Below are 17,381 nucleotides of genomic sequence, written 5' to 3'. Positions count from 1 at the left end.
TATTTTCTCTCTGTTCTGAGGATATCAGTTATGCTTCTTTTTTAGTGGTTGTAATACAGTTTGCAGTATTTGCAACCAATCCAAGTCCACTTTCAAAATACATTCTACCACTTCATGAGTAGTGCAAATACCTTAAAATGAAATAATCCTAATTCTTCCTCCCATCCTTTAAATCACTGCTTTCATACATTTTAGTTTAATACAAGTACATATAAGCTTGCATGTATGCATATAGAATCAAATACATTGTTATTAATATTTTGAACAAACTATTTGATTAAGAATAAGAAAAAAAGGGGCGCCTGGGTGGCTCGGTGGGTTAAGCCGCTGCCTTCGGCTCGGGTCATGATCTCAGGGTCCTGGGATCGAGCCCTGCGTGGGGCTCTCTGCTCGGTGGGGAGCCTGCTTCCTCCTCTCTCTCTGCCTGCCTCTCTGCCTGCTTGTGATCTCTCTCTGTCAAATAAATAAATAAAATCTTAAAAAAAAAAGAATAAGAAAAAAAGTTTCTATTATTTCACCTTTGCTTATTCCTTTTCTGATGCTTTTGCTTTATGTAGATACAAGTTTCTGACCTATATCATTTTCCTTCCCTCTAAAAAAAAATCCTTTTAACATTTTTTTTTTAAGATTTTATTTATTTATTTGACACAGAGAGATCACAAGTAGACGGAGAGGCAGGCAGAGAGAGAGAGAGGGAAGCAGGCTCCCTGCTGAGCAGAGAGCCCGATGTGGGACTCGATGTGGGACTCGATCCCAGGACCCTGAGATCATGACCTGAGCTGAAGACAGCGGCTTAACCCACTGAGCAACCCAGGCGGCCCCCTTTTAACATTTCTTGCATGGCAGGTTTACTGGCAAGAAATTCCTCAAGTTTTTGTCTCAGAAAGTATTTCTTCTTCACTTTAAGAATAATTTCATAGGGCACAAAATTCTAGGTTGATTTTTTTTCTCTCTCAACACTTTAAATATTTCATTCTACTCTCTTCTTGTTTGCACAAGTTTCTGAAAAGTAAGGTATAACCCTTGTCTTATATCCTCTGGGTTTTTTGGTTTTGTTTTGTTTTGTTTTTTTGCCTTGGCTTTCAGGGTTTTTCTTTATCTCTGACTTTCTACAATTTGAAAATGGTATATCTAGGTGTAGTTCTTTGGGCATTTTCCAACTTGGTATTCTCTGACTTTCCTGGATCTGTGGTTTGGTGTTTGACACTAATTTGGAGAAAATTCTTAGTCCTTATTGTTTCAAATATTTCTTCTGTCCTCTTCTGTCTTTCTTCTCATTCTGGTATCTCCATCCCCAACTTTTATAGTTGCTCCACAGTATTTGGATATTCTCTTCTGGTTTTTTTCCACCCAATCTTTTTTTCTTTTTGCCTTTCAGTTTTGTCAATGTCTATTTAGACATCCTCAAGCTCAGAAATTCTTTCCTCGGTTATACCCCATATCCATTAAGGTGTTCTTCATTTCTTTATGTGTTTTTCTTTTTTCTTTTTTTAGTAATCTTTACACCCTCTTTGGGGCTTGAACTCACAACCCCGAGGATCAAGAGTTGCATGCTCTTCCTACTGAGCTGGATAGGTACCCCAAGACATTCTTCATTTCTGTTACAGTATTTTTTTTTTTTTTAAGTCTAGCATTCCTTTTTGGTTCTTTCTTAGAATTTCCATCTCTCTTTTTACATTTTTCACTTATTCTTCCATATTTTCTACCCATTAGAGTCCTCAGCATTATCAATCAATCATAATTTTAAATTCCCGATCTCATAATTTCAACATCTCTGCCATATCTGAGTCTGGTTTTGATGCTTGCTCTGTCTCTTCCAACTGTGTTTTTTGTCTTTCAGTATATCTTGTAATTTTTTGTTGATAGGTGCACATGATGTGCTGGGTAAAAGGAACAGCTATAAATAGGCTTTTAATAATGTGGTGGTAAGTTGTGGGGAAAGGGAAAGCGTTCTGTAGTCCTAGGATTAGATATCAGTCTTTTCTTGAGCTGCTGCCTCTGGACTGTCAACATCAGACAACCCTGTCAGCCTTTCTCTCCCCCTTAGTTTAGACAGGATGACCATAGCAGGTTGGGATTGGGTCTTTTCCTTCTCTCAAGTCCATTGGGCTCTGATAAAACTCCAGCAAGTTCAGTTCAGGTTGAAGAGTTTCTCCTGAGGGCAGACCTTGTTAAGAGGAACTGGCTACTCTGGCATATTTCAAAATGGTTTCCCCTACTGTTAGCATAAGGGGATTTTTCTCTGATATTTGTTTTGAGAACCTGTTAGAGGTCCAGGAGGTAAAACTCACAGAAGCCTCCCCAATGACTGGGTTCTCTGGAGATTTTATATCTCAGACCTGTCTACAACAAGCCTCTAATGATTTCTCAGTTGTAGTTCAGGTTTCCAAACACTGGCACTGATGCCTACAAAGGTTTCTGCTCTGGTAAGTTGTGAGTCTCTGTATTTACCTGGGAGTGTCTCCAAATTTAGGGGCAGCACCTTGTCCTGTGATGTCATTTCTCCTACAGGTATAAGAAGAGTTGTTGATTTTTCTATCTATTCAGCTTTTTACTTGTTCAAACAAAGTGGCTCCCAAGCTTCTTAAATGCTAGACTGAAAACTGGTAGTATTCTTTTGAATATTTTTATATAAAGGATCATGTGATCAATGAACAGAGATAGTTTTATTTTTTCCCTTCCAGTTTGGATACTTTTTATTTCTTTTTCTTATCTAATTCCTCTGGCTAAATATGCCAGTAGAATATTACATAGCAGCAGTAAAAATGGGCATCCTTGTCTCATTCCTAATGTTAGGGAGAAAGTTTTTATTTGTTCGACATTGAGTATAATGTTAACTATGGGCTTTTCATAAATATCTTTTATCATGTTGAACATGTTCCCTTCTATTCCTAGTTTTTTGGGAGTTCTCATTATGAAAGGATATTCGATTTTGTGAAATGACTTATGTGCTTCAAGTAAGATAATCATCCCCTCTCCCAGGTCCTATTAATGTATTATATTATTTTTTTTTTTTTACACTGAACCACCCTTATATTCCTGAAATGAACCACTGTCATGGTGCATCATCTTTTTAATATGGTTTTGGACTTAGTTTGCCAGCATTTTGCTGGCATCTATATTCATTAGGAATACTGGTCTGTAATTTTCTTTTCTTGTAATGTTCTTAATATGTCTTTGGTATCAAGGTAATGCCGACCTTAAAGAATGAGTTGAGAAGTACTCCTTATTCTTGTCATCTTTGGAAGAGTCTAAGAAGGATTGGTGTTCATTCTTCTTTAAATGTTTGGTTCAGTCCACTAGTGAAAGCATCTGGCCTTGGACTTTTCTTTGCCACAAGTCTTCTTATTATTGATTACATCTTTTTACTTGTTATAAGTCTGTTAGATTTTCTTTTTTTTTCTTGAGCCATTTAGAGTAATTTGTGTGCTTTTATAACGGTTTGTCAATTTTATCTTTCAAAATAATCAACTTTTGGTTTCATTCTCATTATTTTTCTATTCTCATTTTATTTAACTCTTCTCTAATCTTTATTAGTTCCTTCCTTCTGCTAGCTTTGAGTTTCCTTTACTCTTATTTTTACAGTTCCATAGATAGTAAAATTAAGCAACTAATTTGAGACCTTCCTTTTTTAAAAAATATAGTTACTTATAGCTACAAATCTCCCTCTGAGTACTGCCTTCGCTGCATCCAGTGTGGTGTTTTAATTTCATTCCTCTGTAGGTATTTTTCTAATTTCCCTTGATTCCTTCTTTGATCATTAATTAAGAGTATCTTGTTTTATTTCCACATTTTTTTTTTTAACACTCCAGTTATTCTTATCTTACTGATTTTTGGCTTCATTCCATTGTGGCTAGAGAAGATACTTTGTATGACTTCAATCTTCTTACATTTTTGAGACTAGTTTTGTATCCTAACATCCAGCCTAATCTGGGAGAATATATCATGTGCACTTGAGAATAATATGTGTTCTGCTGTGCTGAGTGGAAGGTCTGGTTGGTTATAGTGTTATTCAAGACTTTTTATCTTTACTCCTCTTCTCTCTGTATGTTCTATGTACTATTGGAAATGGGATACTGAATTTTCTGTTATTCAATAATTATTTCTCCCTTCAATTCTATTGAAAAGTATTCCTAGTGGACTGAAGATTCCTACAGACTTTTAGAATGGCCAAAATAGGTTTCAAAACCACTTCAAAATAGGTTTACAAGAAACTAAACCAAGAAATTCCAGTTTTAGAAAATATCCTCAAGAGGGAGGGTGGCTCAGCCGGTTAAACATCTGCCTTTGGCTCAGGTCATGATCTCAGGGTCCTGGGATCGAGTCCCACATTTGCCTCTCTGCTCAGCAGGGTGCCTGCTTCTCCCTCTACCTCTGCCTGCTGCTCTACCTACTTGTGCGCTCTCTCTCTCTGGCAAATAAATAAATAAAGTTAAAAAAAAATCCTCAAGAAATGACTGTAATGTAATGATCACAGCCAACACTTGCTGAGCCTTTACTTTCTGCCAGGTCCTGGGCAAAGCATTTTAAATGCATTTACTTATGTATTGGGTAGTTCTATTTTTAACTCAAACTTATAAATGATAGAAGAGACTATGAGCATTTGAGTAGTCAGTAAATACACGTTATTCAAAGCTTTCAGAGCATCAGTGATTCTTACAGAACAAAAAAAAAAGACTAGTGACTAGAATGTGGCACTGAGTTGGAAAACCCGTATTTAAACTGTACTTAACACTTATGATGACATAATCCTTAACACCTCTAGGTCTCAATTTCCTCAACTGCAAATAATCTCTAAGATTCCTTCTAGTCTGTCCTTTATGATTATTTGTTACCCAAATCACCTAAAACAGTGCTAGAAACAAAATAGTCTCGGACTGAAAATTATTTGAGGCAGTAATTTAATAACTTCCATATACTACTATTGTCCCAGAAGCATAAGTACACAGAAGAAACACCTCTGCCTGGGAAAGCTAACCATGACTCATGACTGTGCAATCATGATAAACCAAAAAATTAAAAACAAATAAACCAATCCCTAAAAATAAGAAATAAAATCTAGAGTTTATATTTATAGCAAAGAAACCTCATTTGCAACCACTGATATTCAACAGTCAGAGAAAAGTTCTGACCAATTCTACATTCATTCATTTTTTTTTTTTAAAGATTTTATTTATTTATTTGAGAGACAGAGAGACAGTGAGAGAGAGCACAAGCGAGGAGAAGGTCAGAGAGAGAAGCAGACTCCCCGTGGAGCTGGGAGCCCGATGCGGGACTCGATCCCAGCACTCCGGGATCATGACCTGAGCCAAAGGCAGTCGTCCAACCAACTGAGCCACCCAGGCGTCCCTCATTCATTGATTTAACACATTTATTAAACAAGTATTAAAAATCTGGCCCTGACCCAGGTTAAAACTATACCTGTATGTTTTTAATAAGTTTGGTCACAGTTTAGGCAGGGAGACATTTTGTGGATAAATACAATAAAATCTATGCTAAAGTTATTAAAAGAATTCTAAAGTAGCACAAACTTCCTGAGATCACATTCAACTTGATTCTTTTATTTGCCAGATGAGTAAGACTAGAGTATACATGGTTATGCAAGTAGAGGGTGTAGGTGAAGGCTGGTGGGCAGCAGAGGAGACAGTTTTGCTAAGGTCAGAGTGGAGAAAAGGCAGGGATCATGTTCAGATTATAATTTAGTGTTGCAGAAATAGGATGTCAATTTAATCCCAATTATCTCATTTTGACATACACAACATTATTATCAAGGCTGAGAGCATTTTACAAATATATGCATATACTCCTTAAATAAAACCAACAAGATTAGGATTTTACAGATAAGAAAATTTAAGGGAGATTAAGTGTTTTGCAGTATTACATGTCTAGTAACTGATGAGGGTAGGAGTTAAAACCAAGCAGTCTAACTCCAGAGCTGGCACAAGGATTTCCCTTGTAAGCACTTCTGCTCAGATGTGGTAGCCCATGCCTATTATTGTCTCACCTATTATTGTCTCACCCATGTAACAGAAGTATCTGTGGAGCTACCCCTGAGCCTCTCCTATGTCATTTATAAGATGAGGGTCTGGGTATCTAACAAGGCACCCCATACAGATTACTGATACATCTTGTCCAGGTGGGCAGTTCTTCCTAAATATTTGATATTTTCTGATAGATTTCTTCTCCTTACTAAACACAACCTTCCCTTTCTTTCCAGAATGATGCGGAAGTCTACATCAGCTTCCCACTAGGAATGAGACTTAAGAATATTAGATTTGAAGCATAGATAGTTTTTACTCCACATCAAAGAGAATACATAAACTAACACTTCTTTTAAGCCTAAAGAGAAGAAAATTAATTTAACTTCACAAATGTGAAATCAGACACTACCTTTAGTCCCTCCAATTCATTTTCCAGTTGCTTGGAATAGTGCTCGCTCTGTTCACGCAGTTTCCTGTCTTTAGATGCTTCAGCAGCCACAGCTTCTGTATGAACTTCCAGCTTTAAAATAAAACGAAAAAAGCAGATGTCATGGTTATAACTGTTTTCCCAATAAAATGCTTTTCCCCACGGGAATTTACCTTGTAACAAGAAGGTAACTCAAATGTTGAAATTCGTATTTAATAAAATGACTGGACTAAAACAAAGCAAAGCAAAACACGGTTTTCAATAATTAAAGAAGGAGACAGACATTATTCCACTAATCTGAAAAAGCAGCTTTAATCGCTACCCCACGGGCACTCGAAAATCTGCCTGACTACTAACCTCTTTTTTGGCTCTCTCTGTTCTGCGTAGTTCTTGCCTTAAGCTTTCAACTTTTTGCATTACCAGGTCCACCTCTTCTTCCTTATCTCGGACATGGCGAGCAAGTTTCTGTTTTTGGGTGTGCAATTCTGTTAGCCGCTCATTGATCTCCATGAACTCCTGCATGGCCAGTTTCCTCTGACAGTGTGCGTCTTTCAGCTCTTTGGACTGGTTTTTTAATCGCTCACTAGCCTGGACTAGTTCCTACAGTTTTGTAAAAAGAATATAAGTTACCAATTCTGCAACCTAGGAACCACTTTTGGCCATCAAAGTAGCTATCGTGAAGTCAAGAAGAGCCAAAATTATTCATCTCAGGACAAAATTAAAAGAAATCAGCTACTTCTGAACAGATATTAACAGCAGGGTGCTCTGTTGAGACTCTCGATTCCTGATGCTAATTGTGATGAAGAGCTGATTCAATCTGCCAGTATCTTAGTTTCCACAAATAAATGAAGGGTATAGGAACACCACATACAATGGTCAAAATAAAGATTTTGTGAAATGGAATGGATACTTGGGAGATTTTTTAAAATTATACTGAATCAGGGCGCCTGGGTGGCTCAGTGGTTAAGCCTCTGCCTTCGGCTCAGGTCATGATCTCAGGGTCCTGGGATCGAGCCCCGCATAGGGCTCTCTGCTCAGCAGGGAGCCTATTTCCCATCTCTCTGCCTGCTTCTCTACCTGCTTATGATCTCTCTCTCTCTGTCAAATAAATAAAGTCTTTAAAAAAAAATTATACTGAATCATTACAAATGACAAAAAATAAGGAATGCTCTTATGTGGACACTAAACCTCAGTCCAGAAGCAAGGAGAGAAAGCTAAATAAACTCCTATATCAACGTGAGAAACCTGGAGTTAAAGCAGCATTTCTTCTGGCAAAAGAAAATGCAAATCGCTTTTGAGTAAAGAGCCTCAATGAAATGTAGGATTTTTAAGAGCAAACAAACTCCAATGATATTTGGACATTAGAATTATCAAATATTAATATAAAATGGGTACATATGAAACATTTGAGGAGGTTAAAAAAAAAGACTATTAAAAATGACCAAGCAGATTTATAAAACTGTGTAGAACATTTAGAAATATAAAAATATAAGTGTTAAAATTAAAGACCCGAATCCATCAATGAATGCAGTAAGTTCTTCATTTATGAAGCAAGAAAAAATTTTAAAGTTCAAATCCAGAAACTTTCAAAAAATAGAACTGTGTAGCACCAAATAAAAATAAATGTCTTTAAAAGAAGTCAGTGAAAAAAGACAAATCACAAAGTATTTTCCACCCTCAAAAACAAAAACAAAAGAAGAGAGACTAAGAAGTAACAATAGAAACAGGGGGAAATGTTTCTAATGACGTAAGTAATTAAAATTGTATTTTAACTTTAAATTTTAATTTAAAAAATGTTTTTTAATTTATTTGACAGAGAGACACAGCGAGAGAGGGAACACAAGCAGGGGGAGGGAAAGCGGGAGAGGGAGAAGCAGGCCTCTCACCAAGCAGGGAGCCCAATGCGGGGCTCGATCCCAGGACCCGGGATCATGACCTGAGCTGAAGGCAGACACTTAATGACTGAGCCACCCAGGCGCCCTTAAATTTTAATTTAAATTAACTAATTTAAATTTCTTTTCAGGTATGAGGCTAAATAATTATATTCATATAAACAAAGACTGACAGAACTTATCACTATCAGATCTCCACTAAATAGAAACCTCTAAAGATTTACTTTAGGAAAAAGAAAAATAATTTTAGAAGCAAAGTCTAGCAGAGAAAGACAATTATCATATGGTTTCACTTATATGTGGAACAAAAGGAAGAGCGTGGAGGACATTCGGAGAAGGAAGGGAAAAATGAAGGGGGCAGAAATCAGAGGGGGAGACAAGCCATGAGATACTCTGGATTCCAGGAAACAAGCTGAGGGTTTCCAGGGAGAGGCAGGGGAGGGAGGGAGGGCAAGCCAGGTGAAAGGTATTAAAGAGGGCACAGATTGCATGGAGCACTGGGTGTTATATGCAAACAATGAATCATGGAACACTACATCTAAAAAAAAATTAAAAAAAAAAATAAAAGCAAAGTCTAATGACAGAGAAATGGAGGACTAAGAAACTGGTAAACATAAATGTGAATGTGAACAAACACATGGATGAGACTGTATTATAAAAATGTCCGTATCCAAACAAACAAAATATTTTGTTTATTCCAAACAAAAAGGATATAAGTAAAATATTAATAAAAAACAACATTGGCATTTGGAAGAGGTAACAGAGTTAAAGGTCCTTAAATTGTTTGGGAGGTGTGGTTTAAGATATTAAATTTAGACTCTCTTAAATATGCATGACAAAACTCAAGAGCAATTACTAGAAACTATTAAAACAAGTAGTGAGTAAAGTGGGAAGAAAAACAAACACTTCAAAATTCAAGAAAAAATTTTGCAAGATGAAAAAAATTCTGGAGATTCGTTGCACAACATGAATGTACTTTCACTACTGAATGGTGTGTTTTAAAAATGGTTAGGATAGATTTTATAGTATATGTATTTACCACAATTTTAAAAAGGCAAGAAAGGAAACAAAGGCACAAAAAAAAGCATGACAAACATAAAGCAGAAATTTGAGAGAGACTTGTCTATACACATTGATAGTCAAAAGAAATATAAAAGGGCAAAGTTTGTTATGCCAAATTAAAAAATAATATCTAGATTTTAATAGAAAAAGTATTAATGATAATGTCCCACACAATGATAAAATTCAACACTAGAAAGAAATGCTATTCTAAACTTTTATGCATTCCACAAGATAGACTCAAAACAGATTACAAAGAAATTGCAAGAACATCATAGAAAAATTGGTAAATACATGACCATAATGAGAAACTTCGATTTGACAATCATTGATAAACTGAGCAGTTTAAAAATAGTGAATATAGAGAGGATGATCAAGCGTTATATGTAGAAGCTGCACCCAATATTGGAACATACATTCTTCTCAAGCACATAGTGAACATTTAAAAATGGTTGGCGCCTAGCTGGCTTGGTTGGTAGAGTGTATGACTCCTCATCAGGGGGTGCAAGTTCAAGTCCCATGTTGGGTATAGAGATTATTTAAAAATAAAATCTTTAAAAAATAGTAATAAAAATAAATAAAAAATGAAAAATGTAACAATCTGTCTAGGCCATGAAACAAGTCTCAGCAGATTTCAAAGAACATATTAAAGATCAAGTTCTTTAATATCATCACTTATAGACAGAAATAAAAAATAAAAAGGCTAAATTCCATAATAACTCACTGGTCGAGGAGAAAAGTGAAAGAATATTAAAATATTTAGAACTAAAACAAGATGAAAATAACAAAAAACAATAAAATTCTTTAGTACATATATTAAAACTTGAGGATTCAGTAAAAGGTTTACTTAGGGGGAGATTTATAACTTGAAATCCTTGTATTGAAACTAAAAAAAAAAAAGGTAAATTCAATGAAATTTTGCATAAAAAGAGACAGAACACATTAATGCTTCTGCCAATATGAGAGGATAAGAAAAATCAGGACATAAACTTATGAAACAGAAATGTCAGAATAATGAACAACAAAGACAAAAGTTGGTTCTTTGAGAAAAATAATAAAACAGGCAAATATCTGGTGAAATCAAACAAGGAGAGAAGAATAAATGCCAAAAGCAATAATACTAAGAAAAAAGGTTATAACTACAAATCTGGAAGAGATTTAAAAAAGCTAATGAAAGAATCTAATGAAAAACTTTGTCAATAAATTTGTTAGCTTTTGAAATGAATGAATACCTACAGAAATACAATTTACCAAAACTGTTTCATGAAGAAATAGAATGCCTAAGTACTCCTATAATAATTAAAGTACCTAAATCCATAGTTAAAAAATTTTCCCCATCCCCTCAGTGGGAGAGGATTTCCAAACTCAGAGGGATACATAAGTGACTCCTCCAGTGTTTCAAGGAATAAACATTACTCTTATACAAACTTTTATAAAGAAGAGAAAAAGAGGCAATGCTGCCCAACTCATTCTATAAGACCAAAATAATCCTGACATTGTAAAAACACCAGAACAATAGAAAAAAATTACAAGCCAATCATATTGATGAAAACAAAAAATCCAACAACAACAAAAATTTAGCAAATCAACTCCAGTGACATATAAAGCAGATAAACATGAAATCTGGATAGACTCCTTGTATTGAAATTCCAGCTCCAACACTTTCTAGCTCTATGAACTTAAGCAAGTGCACTTGACCTTCTCTGTGCTTGGTCTCACCATTTATAAAATGAGAATAATAATAAACAGTGCTATTATGTGTTACATATACTAGCATATTATTATTTAGGATATAATGCACATGAAATTTAGGTTTAACCCAGAAATGCAAAAATGGTTTAACATTAGAAAAAAAATTCATCAATGTAACTTACCAAACCAAGTTACTAAAGAAGAACAGTCCTATAATTACAACAATATATATCAACAAGCTCCTAGAAATTGGTTGCAATAGTGTACAAAAAAGCACATTAGGTAAGTCCAATACCCATTCCTGATAAAAAGGATTATCAAAATAGGAACAGAAGATAACTTTCTTAACCTGGTAAAAATTATTTACCAAAAACTTACAGAAAACATTATTAGTGGTCAACCAGTAAAGGCATTTTCTTTGAAATCAGGAATAAGACAGGGAAGCCTGCTATCGCGAGTTCTATTCAACATTGTACTGTGGGTTCTAGCTAATACAACAAGACAAGGAAAGATAAGAAAGGTCATAAAAACCAGAAAAAGAAACAAAACTGTCATTATTTGCAGAGAACCATAAAGAATTTCAAATATATTAGTACAATTAACAAGAATTTAATAATGTTGCTGGAACAAAATCAGTAAGAAAATATAATTTTAAAGATACCATTTAAAATATGAAAAAATAGAGAGAATAATAAATTTAAAGAAAGGCAAATAAGACATGGATAAAATTTTATGGAAAAACATTTTAAAAGATGTTAAAGACATGAAGAGATACACCATTTTTGTGGAAGGACTGTGGGAGTCTAGAGAAAATATTTCTATATTTTTCTATGGATAGGCCTTTGCAAACAAATTTTACTGAAACCTGGAATCTGGACTAAAAGGAAGTCTTGTAATTTATGTCTAATTTAGAATGAGAAACTCCAGAGAGATTTAACTTCTGAATGTATGTGCTTACGCTTCAGCAAGGGGTGAGGAGAGGGGAGAGGAGTCTGGATCAGGGAGGGATCCTCTTTATAGAGCTTGAGACTCTGGGCTTATCTTTCCACTGGAGTGACTGATCTATATTCCAGAGTCATAGATCCTTCTCTTGACATTTCCAAGGAGACTCTCAGAAGGGTGGGTGGAGACTGGGGCGGGGGACGGGCAGGGGTAGGAAGCATCTGCCACTCCCTTTATATAAACACCCAGACTCACAACACAGACTCCATATATGTCATGTTTTATCTATCCAGCTCTCATTGCATTGCCCCCAGAGGTAAGAATTAGCACACAGCAGAGGGATGTGGTTATCTCTGCTCTACATATATTACAATACTATACTTTGCTCTTGAAATCTGTATGTGCATTTGGAATAATATTCATAAATATGGATAGTAAGAACTTAAAGATTCAATACTGCAATGATGTCAATTCTCCTGAAATTACTCTACAGATTTAATGCAATTTTAATCAAAATCCCATCACAGTTTTTAAGGAATGAGATACAGACTCATTCATAAATGGAAATGTAACATATGACAGAGGTGACATCACATATCACTGTGGAAAAGAGGGGTTATTTAGTAAATGAATAAGTGGTTAGCTACATAGGAAAAACTGAAATTGGATCTTTATCTCACATGATACAAAAAATAAATTTCTAGTGTATTAAAAATTTAAATATGAAAGACCAAACTTCAAAACTGCAAAATAAAAACTGAACACTTAAAAAAAAAACCACAGAATTTTTAACCTCAGATTTCTTACACATGCCAGCAAAACTTTAGAAAGATCGATAAATTTGACTACATTAAAACTAAGAACTTCTGTTATTCAAAATTTTATAAAGAAAGTGAAAAGACAAGCCACTAACTGGGAGATATCTGTGGCATACAAAACTGACAAAAGATTAATATAGAAATTTTCAAGAATTCTTAGCTAACCAATAAGAAAAAGACAAACAACCCAAGAGAAAAATATATACAAAGGATACTGAGAGGCATTTCACAAAAGAAATATAAATGATAAATGGGCATATGTAAGACACTCAACATCATTAGTAATTAGAGAAGTTAAGACCTTATAACAAAATATCATTCTAGACCTAAAATATCAATTTCAACTAAGGTTGGCCAAAATAATTTACCTAATAATATGAAGTACTATTAAATATACACGAGGTGGTGGGAGTTAAAGTATAAATCAGTATATTATAATAAAAATATTTTCATTACTTATGACCCAACTATTCTACTCGTGTTTGTATAAGCAAGTGTGTACAGATCAGTATATATGTTCAAGAATGTTCATTTACAGTAGTTGTCAAGTATAAGCAACCTTAATGTCTGTACACAAAGAATGGTATAAATTCTGAAGTGTTCACATAATGGTATACTATACAGCAACTACATGAATGTTTTATAGCTATTTGGATGAATCTTAGAAATATGATGAGTGGAAAAAAACTACAAGAAATTGCATATACCATTTTATAAAGCTCGGAAAAAAGCAACACTAAATTAAAAAAAAAATATATATATATATATATTCTTTTAACTTCCTATGGCATTAAAAATGCTTTAGCCAGCAAGTTCAATGGCTATACACTAGTCCATCATATGAATTGGTTGGGCATTTCAGTTGTTTCTAATATTTTTCTTTTATAAATGTGATGAGAAATTTCTCTGTGAGCAAATCTTTGAACGTCTGATTATCTTCTTAAATTTTAACAAATGGAGTTTACTCTATCAAGTATTTCAGTACTTTAAGGCTTTGGATACTTACTGCAAATTAGCTTTCCAAAAATAATATATCAGATTATAATCTCATCTTCAGTATTTGGCACTGGCATTTTATTTTACTGAAGTGTAATTAACATACAATGTTATAGTAGTTTCAGATGTATAATATAGAGATTAGACAATTCTATCCTTTACTCAGTGCTCACCATGAGAAATGTAGCTACCATCTGTCACCACATACATATATTTTATATTATTTAGAGGTATGCTAATATGTAATAAAAATTTTTTCCATAAGGAAATGATTGACATAAAATTCAGTACAGTGATTACCATTTTAATATTACTATAATATTATTAAAACAAATAGAACATATTATAAATTCAAAATATTATTAGATTGGCCATGAATTTAAGTGGAACTTGTATACCACACTGCTTGTAACTGCATTAAGAAAAAAGTAATAATAAATAATACATATGTTAAAAAAAGTAAAAATATACTAATCAATTCAAATTAATCTTTATAGCTTTTTCTGTTAGTCTTTTTTATTAGCTTTTTATTAGCTTCCTCAGCAAAAGGTATTTGTTTTATTTATTTATTTATTTATTTTTAAAAAAGATTTTATTTATTTGACAGAGATCACAAGTAGGCAGAGAGGCCGGTAGAGAGAGAGGGGGAAGCAGGCTCCCCCCTGAGCAGAAAGCCCGATGCGGGGCTCGATCCCAGGACCCCGGGACCACAACCCAAGCCGAAGGCAGAGGCTTTAACCCACTGAGCCACCCAGGTACCCCGGTTTTACTTTTAATTGCCTCCACTTCTTTACTAACAGCAAGACTTTAAAATCTTCCCCCAAAAGAAATTCATTATATCATCAATTATATATCATTGAATACAATTTATACTACACCAAAAACCACTCATTTCTTTATTGTGTTGGCTAGTATTAATTCCAACATTATTTTATTTGTTAATGAAAGGCAAAATATATACACTGAGTGGTTCAGGTATTCTCTGGTGCTTGAAAATTATTTGAACCCTACTGAATGTGTTAGAGTGTCTCTGCCATTAATAAATTTTATTGATGTTCACAATACTGTTTGAGTGTTACATAAAGTTCTTATGAAAATAAATTTAGCTTGTTCATCCATGCTTTGAAAGATAAACTGACATTTTATTTATTTTTTATTTATTTTTTAAAGATTTTATTTATTTATTTGACAGACAGAGATCACAAGTAGGTAGAGAGGCAGGCAGAGAGAGAGGAAGGGAAACAGGCTCCCTGCTGAGCAGAGAGCCCGATGCGGGACTCGATCCCAGGACCCTGAGATCATGACCTGAGCCGAAGGCAGCGGCTTAACCCACTGAGCCACCCAGGCGCCCCTAAACTGACATTTTAAAAGATAATTAAAACACTAAAAATTTTTTACTTTAATCTTTTTAAAATGTTCATATCAGCAAATCACAATGAAAATATGCCTATATTTTAAATTTTTCCATAAATACTAACTATGGCTTACTATTTACTTATTCCTTTTTAATATTTTTCAATAACATTTATTTTTTTTTTAAGATTTATTTATTCAAGAGAGAGAGAGAGATTGAGAGAGAGAGAGAGAGCGCATGAGAAGGGAGAGGGTCAGAGTGAGAAGCAGACTCCCCGCTGAGCAGGGAGCCCAATGTGAGACTCGATCCAGGGACTCCAGGATCATGACGGTAGCCGAAGGCAGTTGCCCAACCAACTAAGCCACCAGGTGCCCAACATTTACTTTTAATTAAGTCCTTTGATTATTAACTTCTCAAAAGAACAAATGATTCTCAACTTTAAAATCTTGAGAATATGAAAGTTACCTCGTTACTAGCTACTAATCAAATGAAATACACCAAAATAATTCCTAAATCTTTAAACCAATATTTTACAGACAAAATATACTCTACGTTACTGTAATTTACTAGGAAAGCTTTCAGTATACAAATTAAACAAGGTTAAGAATTCAAAAGCAGCTTTAACAATCTACCCACATATTTTTACCTTGTTTAATTCTTCCCTTTCTTGTTGTAGTGTTTTGATTTGTTTTTCATAAGCCTTGATTTGTCGAAAAGCATCATCTAGCTCTCTCCTCACAGAGTTGGCCTCCTCAAGCTGTTGTTCTAAGTGACTTGATTCTAAAAAGAGAAGACAGTGGTTATTTTACTATTTGTATAAAAACAAATGTTTGAAACCAAGGTTTCAACACAACCAATTTTATTTAAAAATAAAGTACTCTGTATTTGGTTTTGGCTTACGGACACCGCATACCACTACGACTATGACTCTGAACAATTAGATGCTTAGCGAGTTCACTGTAAAGACAGTGCAAACTAATGCCAGTGTGGAGATGCGCGAAACCTGCGTTCAAAAGTGCCTTACATTTCTATTAGAAAAAGACGACCAGACGTCCAACAAAGTACCTTTAGAACCAATTAAAAGCTTAAAATTAATAAAAATGACAAAGCCAACCAAACTGACAAAACAGTGTTCTTCTATGGATGGTTATTAGCATTCGTGTGCCGATACTCGTCAAATTATCATAACAGGGCTGTGCTTGTAATGGGTGCAGACCCACAGCCCTGTTTCACTAGTGGTCATTTGAAGCACATACTCTGATTTCTGAAAGCAAGTGTTTGAAAACCTCTGATCTAGAAGAGGAAACTAAGGCCTAGGGAACTGAGTATCTAGCCTGAGGTCAGTATCAGAAGAAAGACGAGAGGGGCGCCTGAGTGGCTGGCTCAGTGGGTTAATAAGCCTCTGCCTTCGGCTCAGGTCATGATCTCAGGGTCCTGGGATCGAGTCCCACATCGGGCTTTCTGCTCGGCAGGGAGCCTGCTTCCTCCTCTCTCTCTGCCTGCCTCTCTGCCTACTTGTGATCTCTCTCTGTCAAATAAATAAATAAAATCTTTAAAAAAAAAAAAAAGATGACAGCTCAGAACTCCTGCATCAGCCTCTCCAACTGGAAAAATAAGGTTATCAAACAATACTTAACATTATCACTTCAGAAGAGCTATTAGGAAGCAAAATAAAAATCACTAATTTTGATACATGCTTAAATGTTAATAAATTGATATAAAATATTCCTGGCATCAAAAGTAAATTAGCAAGTTAAAGAACTGAAGCCCATAAAAACAGAAAAATATAAACACATTCATTGTGGACTTCTGAACCTGGTATTTTCTATTCTTTACAACCCAGTTACTCTGCATGTTATTTCCAGGCAAGGAGCATTAGCATCCTCTGGAAGCTTGTCAGAAATGCAGAATCCTGGGCCCTACCCAGACTTAATGAATCAGATCTGTATTTGAACAAGATCCCCAGGTCTTGCAAATTCAAGTGTGGGAACAGGTGCATAAAATACTGCACACTGAGTTGAATGCTTTCAATAAATGAAGTAGTGTTTCAAATATACCAGTCCTTTTGAAAAGACCATTTCACGTGTATAGGTAAGGCTCATGGTCAAAAAGTCACTACAATGCACTAATGTAACATATACTAAATGGTGCTAGATTGCTTAAACAAAATAATTTACTGATATTTAGTGCCCTAAGCTCATAGATTTATTAAAGAGCTTG

At 34.8% G+C, this 17,381-nt stretch overlaps 1 protein-coding gene across 15 annotated transcripts in view; it reads right to left on the bottom strand.

Annotated features, from left to right (window-relative positions):
* The window catches only part of CDC42BPA (CDC42 binding protein kinase alpha), a 338,602-nt gene that overhangs the window by 107,813 nt on the left and 213,408 nt on the right, over positions 1 to 17,381 (bottom strand). For 13 of the 15 annotated variants that reach the window (XM_047703785.1, XM_047703770.1, XM_047703777.1 and 10 more), the window contains exons 12-14: positions 15,808 to 15,941; positions 6,766 to 7,008; positions 6,391 to 6,501 (exon numbers count right to left, since the gene is read on the bottom strand). In XM_047703785.1, the coding sequence (XP_047559741.1) occupies positions 6,391 to 6,501; positions 6,766 to 7,008; positions 15,808 to 15,941 (488 nt within the window). The remainder of the gene's footprint in view (positions 1 to 6,390; positions 6,502 to 6,765; positions 7,009 to 15,807; positions 15,942 to 17,381) is intronic. The other 2 variants (XM_047703780.1, XM_047703784.1) reach the window with 1 other exon arrangement.

Source organism: Lutra lutra, chromosome 15 (genome assembly GCF_902655055.1).
Source record: "Lutra lutra chromosome 15, mLutLut1.2, whole genome shotgun sequence".
Classification (NCBI taxonomy): Eukaryota; Metazoa; Chordata; class Mammalia; order Carnivora; family Mustelidae; genus Lutra; species Lutra lutra.
Note: the sequence above shows the minus strand (reverse complement) of the source record. Positions and strands in the feature narration are given on the sequence as shown.